Here is a 14,186-nt window from a genome sequence, read left to right as displayed (position 1 = left end):
TTTGATCCTCTGGAGTATACAGGGATCTGACAAGACAGGTACGGTGGTTCATACCTATAACCTGAGCACTATGAGGCTTGCCTTAGGCAAGAGGATCACTGGAGGCCAAGGATCTGAGACCAGCCTGGGCAATACAGCAAGACCCCCATTGCTACAAAAATTAGTTAGAAGAGTATGGTGGTGCACATATGTTGTTCCAACTGTTCAGAGGCTGAGGCAAGAGAATGGCTTGAGCCTGGGAGTTTGAGGCTGCAGTGAGCTATGACAGCACTTCTGCACTCCTGCCTGCGTGACAAAGTGAGACCTCACAAAGTGGTCTCATGCACACTGAACTATAAGGTCTGTGTAAGCTCTTTATACAGACCTCATAGTTCTGTGGATGGTCCAGAGTCCACGAAAACATGCCACTGGGTCTGTCTTTAGCCTGGGTGCACAATGACATCCAGAAAGTAACCATCCTAAGAAATGGCTGTTACCTTTCTAGGAGGGAGTGTCCAGGACTACCAAACTCAAATGTCTTTTCCATTTTCAAGAAAGCAAGATTCAACCTGCTTTCAAGGTGGTACAATGTGGAGCTTGCCAACAGCATCCAGCAGGTGAAGGGTGCTCAGGTCTCCCAAGGCCCACAGCAGCTGAGGTGACAGAACACGCTCCCTCAGTCAGCACTCACACCTGGTCCTGAGGTTTCACCATCGCCACAATGTGCGGATGAGGAAACTGAAGTTCTAAAATACAATAACTCAACCATTTGCCTCACCAATACAAACCTACATTTATACGAGTAACTACATCTATCCACGTGCAAACTCTTCCAGAAACTATCACGTAACTATCACTTCCACAAGTAACCCAGTCACAACTCTAAAGAAATCAGAGACCAACCACCTACCACATGAATTGATGACGGCTGTATATCCACCTTCCTAATACGAAATGTACCTACAATCATGCAAGCACCTGGAAAACGGAAACTTTGAGCTGCGTGCTAAAGTAATACTGTGAGTTCTCAGCAAGCCATGGAGCAAGGTCCATCACTAAGCTGACAGTGAGGCAGGACAGACAGCAGGCTGCCACCCTCCAAGAAAATGAGGAGACGTGAGCCCAAAATCAGACACTGCCCAGCATACCAACACGCTTCTTTACTGGCATTTAATATATGGGTTTTTTGTTTGTTTGTTTGTTTTTTGAGGTAAGTTCTCAATCTGTAACCCAGGCAGTAGTGCAGAGGTGCAAACATAGCTCACTGCAGCCTCATACTCCCAGGCTCCTGCATCAACCTTCTGAGTAGGTAGGACTAACAGCATGCACCGCCACAGTTGGCTAGATTTACTTATATTTGTTGTTGAGATGGAGCCTTACTAATGTTGCCCAGGCTGGTCTCAAACTGCTGGCCTCAAGGGATTCTCCTGCCTCAGCCTCCCAAAGTGCTGGGATTACAGGTGTGAGGCACTGTACATGGTTGGGCATTTAATAACTTATTGTTTTTTTTTTTTTTTTCAGGTAATGAACTAGTGTTAAAGTTTGAGTTTACAGTTTCATTTTTAAAAGCTGCTTAAAAAATACTAAAGGTCTTTTTTTCCAAGAGAGTCTCAAGCTGTCATGGTGGGTAGACTGCTGTGGGGTCACAGCTCATAGCAACCTCAAACTCTTGGGCTTAAGCGATTCTCCTGCCTCAGCCTCCCAAGTATCTGGGACTACAGGCTCCTGCCACAATGTCTGTTATTTTTGTTGTTGTTGTTGTTGTTGTTGTTTAGCAGGCCCAGGCTGGGTTTGAACCTGCCAGCCCTGGTGTATGTGGCTGGCGCCCTAACCACTGAGCTATGGGCACCAAGCCAGGTCTTTTTTTTTTTTTTGAGACAGGAGTCTCCAGCTGTCTGCATGGGTAGAGTGCTATGGCATCACAGCTCACAGCAACCTCCAACTCCTGGGCTCAAGTGAATCTCCTGCCTCCGCCTCCCGAGTAGCTGGGATCACAGGCGCCCACCACAACGCCTGGCTATTTTTTGGTTGCAGCCGTCATTGTTGTTTGGCAGGCCCAGGTTGCATTCGAACCCGCCACCTTAGGTGTATGTGGCTGGCGCCTTGAGCCACTTGAGCCACAGGTGCCGAGCCCTGTCTATTTCTCATTACTGGGTTACTTAAATTTCTGAAACCGTATTACGAAGTCACAACTTACAAAGCTGGTGCAGAGCCACTGTCTGTTCGGATGAGCCGGGGGTGCTGCTGAACCGTGATAGGCGAGCTGGAACCCGAGCCTGAGCTTGCGGATGACACACTTGGTGGGCGCATCTCCGGGAGGTAGTCAGGAGCAGAGTCTGCCTGGAGTGGCAGCTGGTGAATGTGGACATCATCAGTGACAGGAGGGTCCATGATCCCACAAGTGAGGATGTGTGAGAGGCTGCAGTCATCACAAGCACATCTGATGGGGAATTAAGGACAATTACCAAGACAGCCAAAAGAGGTGACCAGCTTGTGTTCTCCAGAGGTCTGGCCAGACCTCTGCTTGGTTCACAAAAGGTCCCACAGGCCTATGGCCTCCACACAACCCCCCCAGGCTCACCTCCTCCTGTAGTTGCAGTTAGGGCAGTCAGGCACAGTCAGCCGGGAGGACAGCATGTGCCTCATGCTGTCTGTGAAGTTATTCTCACCAGTCACTGCTTTCTTATTAGTTAACTAGAGAAAATGATAAAATCATACCTTAAATCTGCAAGATACTCCCCCCATTATGTGGTTCATATTTCTCATTAATTATGGTAACATGGTTCATGCTCATCTAGGAATTGAAGGAGAGAGCTTCCTCAAGTATGACCGAACCAGGGACAGCAGACCTGGAGCCTGCATTAGCCAGGGGCTGACAAAAGGCTTGGTATCAGGAGTCCCCAAATGCTCATCTTTGGCAGACATAACCGTAAGGCACCCTCCCAATAGACATCCACCTTGTGTCTGACATGTGCTTGGTAATTCCTGCGCACCAGGAACAGAGCTATAGAGACTGAGGTGCGCATGGAAGAGAAGGAGTGAATGTGGTGCCAGCAAGGAAGTGACACCTAAACTTCTAGTCAACGAGGTGAGTATCTGGATACCCAAGGAGAAGGAACTCTGGACCAACTGTGGCAATGGAACAGGCAGCAGCGGGGGCCACTCAACAGGACAGGACACATGCGGAACAGGGGCAGGCAATGAGCTAAAACATGGTGCCACCTATATACCCATGGCACCTGGAGGAGACCACAGAAGCTGAAATGTGGAGGCAGCTGCCAGGCCAAGGCAAGGCCACCACATATACTTAAGGAAAAGCTGAGGGCGGAGACTGCAAAGGAGAGTGAGAGCACATCCGGAGGCAGGAAGAGGTATGGTGCCATAGGTGGACAAGAGATCAAAGGCAGCAAGTTTCTAAATGCAGCTTAGTGCCTTGAGACCAACCATGGGAAGGTCACCAGCAGAGGGGGACAGGGCAAGCCTGCCTGGAGGGGGCGTACCGGGAAGAGGAGGGGGCGGAGGTGCCGCAGCCACGCTGAAGGCCGATGCCAACACTGCTGGAGGTCTGAGCCTCTGTCCACAGAGGTAGGGCCCTAATCCCAGCTCTGTGACACAAAGCAACAGTCCTCACTTCACACCCTTCTCGTGTGTAACCTGGAAGTAGCACCACCTGCCTCGCCGGGGATCGTGGGGACTGAGAAATCTCGTCTCCAAGTACCCGGGGACCCTGTGGGCTAGAGAGGTCACGCAATAAGCACGTGCTGTCCTTGAAGAGTGTACGGAAGTGAACAGGTAGAGAAAAATCAGCTTATCTTGAGGTTAAAACATTGTCTAGTACAGTGTTTTAACACAGGCAGACATGGCGTGTAGTCCTCCAATGCTATCCTAACAGAGTGCTGCCATGTGCAGAAGCCACCCACTCTGTAACGAAGGACCTCTTTGCTTTACACACCCCTGTGATGAGCTTACCTGCTCTTCCATGAATCTTCTTTGTTTAAAAAGTTCCCAGTCTTCTGTTAACATGCGCTGTTTGGTTTTCATTGTCATCTAGTAAGGGGACATAAAAAAAATAAAACCCATTAACACTTTAGCACCACCAACAACTGCAGAAGATATTTTTTGAAATGACATATGAGAAACATCATCTGCAAACCAAAGACACAACACTGCAAACATCCCAATGGTTTCTACTTCACCACCGTACTCATCTCACTGATGAGCATCACAAGTACTTTTCTTTCTTTCCTTCTTTCTTTTCCTTAAAGAGAAAGGGTCTCATTCTGTTGCACAGAATGCAGTGTAGTGGCATCGCCACAGCTCACTGCAGCCTCCAACTGGGCCTGAAAGGAATCTTGCCTCAGCTTCCTGAACAGCTGCAACTAAAGGCAGGTAGCACAACATGGCGTATTTTTTTGTAGAGACAGGGCCGGGGAAGGCTGCTGGCCTTCTTTTAAAGGTAACGATGGTATGTGGAATAAGAAAGGGAAATGATAGTATTCTCTTTATATTTTTGAAATTATTTTTAGGAAAACAGAACCTAGGCTCTGGCTTAAGATGTGTTCTGGTCCCGCATCTGCTTTGGTGTGGTTGGTGCCACGTGGACCCTGCCGTGCCTTGGTTAGCGCTCCCTGTTGGTGCTAGGAGAGGTGGGAGATGGGTGGGGTGGAACGTGACCTTGCCTGGCCCTCCAATAGGCGTGAAGCAGGCAGGCAGAGTGGGCACCAGGGCGCTGTCTCCCAAACCTGCTCTGATGGGCACTGGGTCCCTGGTGCACCTTCCATCTGTTCCCTCCATGCTGTGAGCCACCTGCCACCTTGTGCATGTCTGCCCTCCCTTTCTAGACAATTGGGTATATAGAGAGAATAGGTCCTGAATGGTACAGTGCTCAGTAAGTGGTCTTGGAATCACAAAACACCCACATGGGGACAGAGAGCCTGGAGAGCAGCCTGTGCAAGTCACAGTGGTGCACCCAGGCTGAGGTGGACTGGCCACCTGCTGCCACCACAGCCCTCGGCACAACTGGGCAGAAGCTGCCTGTACAGCACAGGTTTCTTGTCCCCTCTGGAAAATCAGCCACTGACACGGAGACGTCTACCTGTGTGCACTGGGCCTCTGCCAGGAACTCTTAGCAGCACGGTAGCATGCTGCCTTCACAGCGGTGTCCCCAGAGCGTGTGCACTGCACTGGCTCCCAAAGGGAGACGCACCTGCTCATCTACATAGGCGTCGATTCTCTTCTGGCACTCCAGCCACTCCTGGGCGACTCCACGAAGCTCCTCCTCTGAGCGTTGGTACCGCTGCAGCAGGGTGCTGTAGGTGTCTTCACTGCATGTGTCATGTGTGGTGGTCCCTAGCCTAGAAGGGAGGAGGCCTTGTCACACAGTACAGTGCCAGAGACTCTGAACCAGACACAGGCTAAGCGCTTCTGCTGCTGTCATGGTATTGTGTCAGCTCAGGACTCCAGGAAAATGGGGACACTACACACTTGTAGCAGGGTTCTAGGAGGGATTAGCAAATCACACATGTGGGACACCCAAAAGAGATTCTGGGTGTGAAGGGGACACTCAGAAGTAACAGCTCCTCAGAAACAGTAGTGATAAGTCAGCTCTGCTCTGGATGACCATGGCCTGGTAACTGTTAAATGTGGGCTGGAAATAGTCTCAACCTGCTGAAACACACTGCCCTACAGCAAGAAAATCCCCTGATTAGAAATAAAATTTATGCCTAGTTTTCAGATAAAGTAAAACAGAAAACCCGATTACTCGAAGAAACACTTTCATGTACTCTCTTTACACCCTATTATCCTTCCAGGGTGGAGCTAGGTGGGAACAGCTGCCTCCTCTCCTCCCACCATCTCCACTTTCACAGGAATCACATGGAGGCACGGACAGGGAGCCGTGGGCATGGCCCTGCTTGCTGAAGCTGCCAACACACATGGGCACAAGGGGCAGGGGTGTGGGGCAGTCCACAGAAGGAGGGAAATGCACTGGGCACGTGTTGACTGCTACAGCTGCTCTTCTAAGGCAGTTTCTGCCTCTTGGGAAACAAGACTAGAGACACAGATTCCAGTGAGTCTAGGCCCTGAAGAACAGTCTTGCACTCACCACCTGACAGCCAAGGATGTGGCTTTTCTCCCCTTCTGCTGGCACTGCTCTTCACACGACTGACTTCCATTCCTCAAGCAAAAGCCAATTTCTTTAGTTTGAAGTTTTTGTTTTTTTGAGACAGAGTTTTATTTTTTCACCCTCAGTTGAGTGCTGTGGTGTCACAGCCATAGCTCACAGCAACCTCACTCTTGGGCTTAAGCGATTCTCTTGCCTCAGCCTCTCAAGTAGCTGGGACTATACAGGAACCTGCCCCAACGCCCAGCTATTTTTTTTTTTTTTTAAGACATGAGGTATCACTCTGGGTCAGGCTGTCTGAAACACAGAAGCTCAGGCAAATCCACCTGCCTCAGCCTCCAAGAGTGCTAGGATTAGAGGCATGAGCCACTGGGCCGGGCCTAGAAGCCAATTACTATGTCAGCCCATCCCACACCACTGTGCCACCTAGAAAGCAGGGAGGCTAGAACACCAGTGCTATACTGCATCATGTGCTCCCTATCCCACTGCTCCCAGACATACAAACTTCTCTCTTCCAAGTTACAGAATACAGATAATTTTGAACCAAGAAAGAACAAAGCCAGTAGAGGGGAGGATGGTCCTAGAGCTACCTCTAGTGGTAGAGCTGGAAAAGCAACTGGAGGCATAGGGACTATGTGCAGCAAAGCTGTGCTGGAATCAGACAGGCGCGGAACACCTCAGGCTGAACAAACTCAGTGGTCCAGTAAACACATTTCTATCTAAATATTCAGTTTCAAATACAAGACAGTGCCATGGAAATATTCTCACTATAATGCTACCAGTGTGTACGTGACATAATAAATATTATTACTGAAAAAGAGAAATGAGTAACATCAGTTTGAGCAAGTTTTCTTCTGAGAAAGAAATAATATCATATATTTAAAATGGAGACCAATCACGCAAGAGCTACTAATATTCCTGGTAACAGGCAAGTGCGTGCAGTAAGCCTCCTGCATGAACAACCAGAGACTTGAGTAGACTCTGCTTGAACCTCGAGATCCCGCCACCAATTCTTAGGCAGGACAGGAGCAAGGGCCTGCCAGACTACTCCATGAATTCGCTCATGCAGGATCTAAACAGGTACCTCTAGGATAAAACACACCAATTCTTTAACAGATAAAATGCAGAGAAGGGGACATGTAGAGGGCAACCTGTTGATAAAGACTCTTGATGCACATGAAGAAAAAGTTTTGGAAATACATAATGGTAATGGTTGTAAATACTGTGAATGTGGGCCAAGCATGGTGGCTCACACCTGTAATCCTAACACTCTGGGAGCCTGAGGGGCGGTGGATTACTTGAGCTTAAGAGTTCGCGACCAGCCTGAGCAAGAGTGAGACGCCATCTCTACTAAAGGCAGAAAAGCTAGCTGGGTGTTGTGGCAGGAGCCTGTAATCCCAGCTACTCAGGAGGCTGAGGCAAGAGGATCACTTGAGTCCAAGAGTTTGATGTTGCTATGAGCTATGATGACACTATGGCACTTTATCCAGGGTGACATAGTGAGACTATTTCAGAAAAAAAAAAAAAAATCCCTTTCTCAAGATGGTCTTCTGATACACAGCGCTTCTGATAAACTGAATGTCATCACTAAGGACAAAAGCACACGCTGCACTTCAAACTTGAGACTCTGAAAGCCTCTCCTGTTTCCTTCTATGAGGTTTGTTGTTAGGACATTCAAATCCTGGGGCACCCACCATGGGTTGTAAAGGACCATTTTAAAACAGTGGACCAAGAAGACCAAGAATGGCTGGGAAGCAGGAGTGACAGAAGGGGTACAGGAAGAATCAAGCGTCATCTGTGAGCTAAAGCAGGCCCCACCCTGGTGAGCTGGCCACTCCTGTAACACTGTGTTCTGATGTCTCCATCCTCAATTCCCTTTTACCTGTTTTTCAGGTTATTCTGTCCTGAGAGGAAAGGTTGTGAAATGGAGATTATCAGGACCCCTCAAACAGCATTTGGGAATGTAAGAAACAAAGACTGGGTTAATACACGGATGTCAAGAGAAAAAAAAGCAGCTTTGTGAATCTAGTCTCTCTCTCTCTACATATATATATATAATTTATTTATTTATTTTTTGAGACAGAGCCTCAAGCAGTCACCCTGGGTAGAGTGTTGTGGCATCACAGCTCACAGCAACCTCCAACTCCTGGGCTCAAGCAAGTCTCCTGCCTCTGCCTCCCAAGTAGCTGGGACCACAGGCGCCCGCCACAATGCCTGGATATTTTTTGGTGGCAGCCATCATTGTTGTTTGGTGAGCCAGGGCTGGATTTGAACCCATCACCTTAGGTGTATGTGGCTGGCACCTTAGCCACTTGAGCCACAGGCACTGAGCCAGTTATTTATTTTTTTAAGAGACAGTCTCACTCTGTCACCCTTGATAGAATGCTGTGGCGTCACAGGTCACAGCAACCTTCAGCTCTTGGGCTTAGGCGATTCTCTTGCCTCAGCCTCCCAAGTAGCTGGGACTATAGGTGCCTGCCACAATGCCCAGCTATTTTTTGTTGCAGTTTGGCCAGGGCCAGGTTTGAACCTGCCACCCTCGGTATATGGGGCTGGCGCCCTACTCACTGAGCTACAGGAGCTGCCCTAGTCTAGCTATATTTTAATATGGTCAAATAAAGATGCTGTGATGATGCATCTGCAATTCATGTGCTCACATGTAAACAGCCAAGAACCAAGTCACCCACTGCAGACTCGGGCAGCTCATGCAGGACGTAGTGAAGGCAATACTACTCTGCTGAGTGACAATCAGATCAGGAGGAACTCGCCTCCTAATGAACACAGTGACTGCAGGGCAAACACACACACAGCTCACATCTCTCCTGTACCCCATACAAATGCCCACAAGTGAGCTCAGTTGCTTTGTACACCTGCCCTGGGGAAAGTACAGCATCCAGACTCCCAAATGTGAAGAAGCCATATGGATATTCTCAACCAGAAGACAAAGATGGAGCACATGGGCCATTAAGGAGATGAGTGAGAGAGATCCCAGGTTGTGTCTTGCAGCCCCTGGGGACACTGAGCCGTGGCTCTTCTCTCTCATACCGCTTCCCCTGCATGCCCATCTGAGCGTAAGTCCTGTCAGGGCAATGCTGTATCTACTGTAGGCTCTTCTGAATTTATGAGGAATTTATGGTATTAAATAAATCTTAGTAGCATTTATGTAGGTCCATTATTTCAAAGTTTAATTGTATTACTCCTCAGGTTTTGAGTTTTTTGCCCAAACTGTCTGCTTCTCTAAGACCTGTTGTTTTTCCTCCAAGACTCTCAGTCTCAGGTACACATATGCCACATCACAGGAGGGGAGGACTGTGCTTTCCCACCACTGCAACATACCCAGGGGAGGGCAAGTACCTGATCTGAGATACCAGTGCTGGCAAGTTGCTCTGGAGAAGTGGCTCTGAAAAGACCAGATTTTCAAACAGGTGTTTATTATGCAGTTCCCACGTCACCCGGAACTTTTTCAAGTGTTCATTTTCCTAGTTAAAAAAAAAAAAAAAAAAAAAAAGGAAATGATACAGTGAATTGATGAAAGCTTGGGAATTCCCAAAATTCTGTCTACCTTCTCCCAATGGCAACATCCTCTATGTGGTCCCAGAACATTCTAATTATGAAGAGCTGCAGTTGTGACCCAAAGCACAAACTGAGCCAGAACTTCAACCACCACCACATGAGTCTACACCCAGCTAAAACCAGCACATGACAAAAGGGCAGCTGGGGAGCCACAGATGAGGGGACAGAGGAATAAATAAATAATTGCCTATATCTGACAGTTGTTTTTCACAATAAGGCTTTCAGATTTTAATGGAAGCCCTAAATTTCAAACATTTTAATTACATACAAATTCTTTCATAGCAAAGGACAATTTTTCTTGCCTATCTTGAGAAATTTCCTTTTCTGTCAAACACAAAGACTTGTGACACCCCTGTCAAAGGTTAGGTCTTTTGCTTTCCTGATAAACACAGGCAACTCATCATTACTTTAAATGACACCCTGAAAATATTTTGGAAGCATGTCAGTCATCACAGAGAGGGATTCCATCAGAGATTTACCACTACCCCTCAACATACAATCACTAGGGTTGGTGGCATTAGTACCTTTCTGAATGTAATCTTCATGTGTGATAAGCCTTGCCATAGCCACTCAGTGTGAATCCACACTTGGACACTGCTTGTGTTCAGATCATGTTCCATTTGGGGGTAAAAGTTCCTTAACTGCCACTTCTGGAAACAGCTTATCGTTGTATCAGTACTCCAAGTCTCCTCGGAACTGAATCGCTCACACTGACTGGGTTCAGGGAGTCTGTTCTTTACTTACAAAACAGCCAAACCAAGCAGATGGAGATGTCAGCAGATCAAATACCCAAAAAGACTTCATTATTTTGTTACCTGATAATCCCAGTTGGTACAGGGGGCTAAGAGAATAAATTATAATGATCAACTTCTGCTCTTAAAAATAAACATCTATAAGATAATGCAGAGAGCAGACAGGGTGGGCCTTCAGGCAGCTGAGGGTGGATCCAGGGAACATTTCCCAGGAGAGCCAAGGTCTTGCCTAGCGTGTCCCCATAAGCCTTTGGGACAGACATCCCTAGCAACTTTGCTGACTGAGCACTGTACCTGCAGGGGTGCAATCACTGCTCTGACTTTCTAGGCTCATGTTAACTAATGATAACTAAATAAAGACTGATTTATGAGACATCTGGCATTTTTTATAAAATCTAACAGTATGGCTCGGCGCCTGTGGCTCAAGTGGCTAAGGTGCCAGCCACATACACCTAAGGTGGCGGGTTCGAATCCAGCCTGGGCCCACCAAACAACAATGACAGCTGCAATCAAAAAATAGCTGGGTATTGTGGCGGGCGCCTGTGGTCCCAGCTACTTGGGAGGCTGAGGCAGGAGACTCGCTTGAGCACAGGAGTTGGAGGTTGCTGTGAGCTGGGATGCCACAGCACTCTACCCAGGGGGATAGCTTGAGGCTTTGTCTCAAAAAAAAAAAACCTAACATTATACTTCTAGGTAGGGCATGCAAGATCAACAGCAGTTTCCAAACTCACTTCACAATCTGATATCACTTGGTGTTTACTAAAGTAACAATGCATGCTAACACCTGAGTGCTTATAGACATTGGGCTATTCTTAGCACTTAACTTTATTTATTTATTTTTTTTGCGACAGAGTCTCAAACTGTGGCCCTGGGTAGAGTGCCATGGCATCACAGCTCACAGCAACCTTAAACTCTTGGGCTTAAGCAATTCTCTTGCCTCAGCCTCCCAAGTAGCTGGGACTACAGGTGCCTGCCACAACGTTGGCCCAGCTGGTTTTTTTTGGTTGTTGTCGTTGCAGTTGTTATTGTTGTTCTTAGCTGGCCAGGGCTGGGTTCAAACCCACTATCCTTGGTGTATGTGGATGGTGTTCTACCCACTGAGCTACAGGCACTGCCCAGCACTTAATTCATTAATGCCTCCAGTTTCCAGTGACTGTGGTGCTGTCTTGCCTGAGCCCTTGTTTACAGGCACAGAAACGCACAGAGCACACAGGAGGTGAGGTCTGTGACACACTTGCCAGAGATCCTACCAGAGGGGAGGATAGGGAAGACTGCTCAGCAGGAGGCAGAAAGGAAAAGCTGTCAGTATAGGTTTTGCCATGCAATTGTTCTCGCTTCCCACTGCAAAAGACTTCAGGGGAATTGAAAGAAGCAAGAGAAAAGTATTTAGAATAAAGTCACTTTATAATAGCCACTTAGGAGTAATGAATATTCAGAGATTATTCTGTCTTTGTGGATGGAAATTCAGATTCAATACTACAGCCTGGGAGGCATTTCCCAGATGACTGGAAGTCTAGTCCCAATTTTATTTTAATATTTTAAAGAAGAAAAAAATGTTATGTATTATCCTGTTTGATCCCCTAGGCAGTGTGGAATAAACCCCACAAGTGCATTTTCCAGTTAAGTCACATTTTAAGACTACCCATCTATGTCTGAGTTGCATTCAGTGGGTTCAGGAGAAATAGTATAACAGGGGTGCTGCTCAAAGATAACAGAGTCAGTACAGAAGCAGCTGGCAGAGTTTGTGTAACAGGTTAACCTGTTGCTTTCAGGAAGACAAGTGACATCATAAAATCTGAGCTTTTAAGCAAAAATCAAAACTTGGGAAAACTTACATCTGCGACCCTGAGCTTGAAAATGTCTCCACATTTAAAGACATTTCTGATGAGATCAGTAGTAACATCAACAAATGCCCTTTTGTGATACGTCATACAACATGCATGCATGCATCAACGTCAGGAAGACCTACATAACTTAAGTGAACCAACACTGGCCAAGAGACTGATGTGTGATGTATGAAAGACTCACACAGTGCAGTCCAGATCAGAGAATTCTAGTGAGGCAGAGTTCAGTGAGATGGTTTCAGAGTCCATGTTGCAACCACTCACTACGGAACTCTCACACTCTGGTGTGCTCCTAAAGGACGTCCATAATGACCTGAAAGGAAGACAACCCTAAGCTCAAAGGCTCGAGACCAGTCTGAGCCAGACTGAACCCTGCCCCGCCCTCCCCCTAGTCTCTACAAAAAAAGATGGGCATTGTGGCTGGCGCCTGTAGTTCCAAGCTACTTGGGAGGCTGAGGCAAGAGAGTCGCTTAAGCCCAAGAGTTAGAGGTTGTGGTGAGCTGTGACACCACAGTCCTCTACCGAGGGCCACGAAGTAAGACTCTGCTTCAATAAAATAATTAAAAAAAAAAAAAAAGAATTTCTCAACTTGAATTTAAATACAGTATATAAACAAAAGCTCTTTTAGATCCTCACCTTTTTTTTATGAGATAGTTTCATTTTAACGCCCTCGGTAGAATGCTGTGGCATCACAGCTCACAACAACCTCCAACTCCTGGGCTTAGGCAATTCTCTTGCCTCAGCTGGGACCATAGGTGCCTGCCACAACACCTGGCTATTTTTTGTTGCAATATGGCTGGGGCTGGGTTTGAACCCACCATCCTCTATATATGGGGCCGGTGCCCTATCCACTGAACCACAGGCACCACCCGGGATCCTCACTTTTTAAGCATAAAGGGACCTGAGTCCAAAAATTTCAAGAGGTACTTCTCCTACACTCAAATTATCTTAACTCACCCCTGTAAATTCTTCACACTGCATAGATCACTGGGTGGCAGTGTACTGATGTTTTAATCTGTGAAGTTTGTTGGATCTGGTTTAAACATCCCAACCATAAAAAGAGATTTTTTAGACAACTGGAAAAATCTCTTTATGGACTACTATTAGTCAATAATAAGAAAGCACTGTCAGTTTTCATGGGTATGACAGTGGTACTGTCACTAGGATAATGTACACCTATTTTTAGAGATGCAAACTTGGACTACTCGAAGACAAAAGGCATATTATCTGGAACTTGCATTTAGAAACTGTATCAGAGAGAGGGTAGGAAGCAGCATAATGAAATGGTAACATCCTGGTAAACTGTGAGTCTGTGAATAGTCACTGTTGGTCTGTACTTTGAATCCAGAATTACACAATTAACAGCATCTTACAAACACTCCTAAATCAATTCCTGTCCCCTCAGAACACTTTTTCTTTTCGATGTTCTCTAGTTGTCACTACACTGTATTCAGGTAAGGACTTTAAAGTATATTTTACTTGGGAAGTTTAATAGGCTTCCTTGACTGAATACTGACACCTTTCAGTAAGTGTGGAAATTTTCAGCCAATCACCTCCCTCCTGGTTCTACTTCTCCCTGGAAGCCAGACTTCCTCGCTGCAGCTGTCACCACTCTCAGCCTCTCTTGCGTGCCCACTTTCTTGTTTCTCTAACCTACATTCTGTAGAATTCCTTCCTTTACTTCTTCCTTCCATCAATTTTCTTTTCAGTTGTTTATTCTGCTTAATCTATCCATTAAGCTTTTTAGAAGATTTTTTCATCATTTTTATTTCTAATTTTGTATGATTTTTCAAAATGGAACGATCATTCTTTAGAGTGTTAATCTTTAACTCCTAATTTCAAACCATTTTTTACAACTTCAACACAACTACTGTTTATATCCTTTATGTGAAGAAAACTAAATTATCTTTGGTATGT

The 14,186-nt window shown here is 46.6% G+C and overlaps 1 protein-coding gene across 2 annotated transcripts in view; it reads right to left on the bottom strand.

Moving 5' to 3' along the window:
* Window positions 1–14,186, bottom strand: part of FAM193A (family with sequence similarity 193 member A) — a 123,790-nt gene that overhangs the window by 63,675 nt on the left and 45,929 nt on the right. For both annotated transcript variants that reach the window (XM_023507682.1, XM_012812267.2), the window contains exons 6-10: window positions 9,455–9,579; window positions 5,186–5,333; window positions 3,949–4,026; window positions 2,561–2,673; window positions 2,177–2,419 (exon numbers count right to left, since the gene is read on the bottom strand). In XM_023507682.1, the coding sequence (XP_023363450.1) occupies window positions 2,177–2,419; window positions 2,561–2,673; window positions 3,949–4,026; window positions 5,186–5,333; window positions 9,455–9,579 (707 nt within the window). The remainder of the gene's footprint in view (window positions 1–2,176; window positions 2,420–2,560; window positions 2,674–3,948; window positions 4,027–5,185; window positions 5,334–9,454; window positions 9,580–14,186) is intronic.

Source organism: Otolemur garnettii, unplaced genomic scaffold, assembly GCF_000181295.1.
Source record: "Otolemur garnettii isolate 467f Iridium unplaced genomic scaffold, OtoGar3 scaffold00198, whole genome shotgun sequence".
Taxonomy (NCBI): domain Eukaryota; kingdom Metazoa; phylum Chordata; class Mammalia; order Primates; family Galagidae; genus Otolemur; species Otolemur garnettii.
This window is presented reverse-complemented; position numbering and strand designations above follow the sequence as displayed.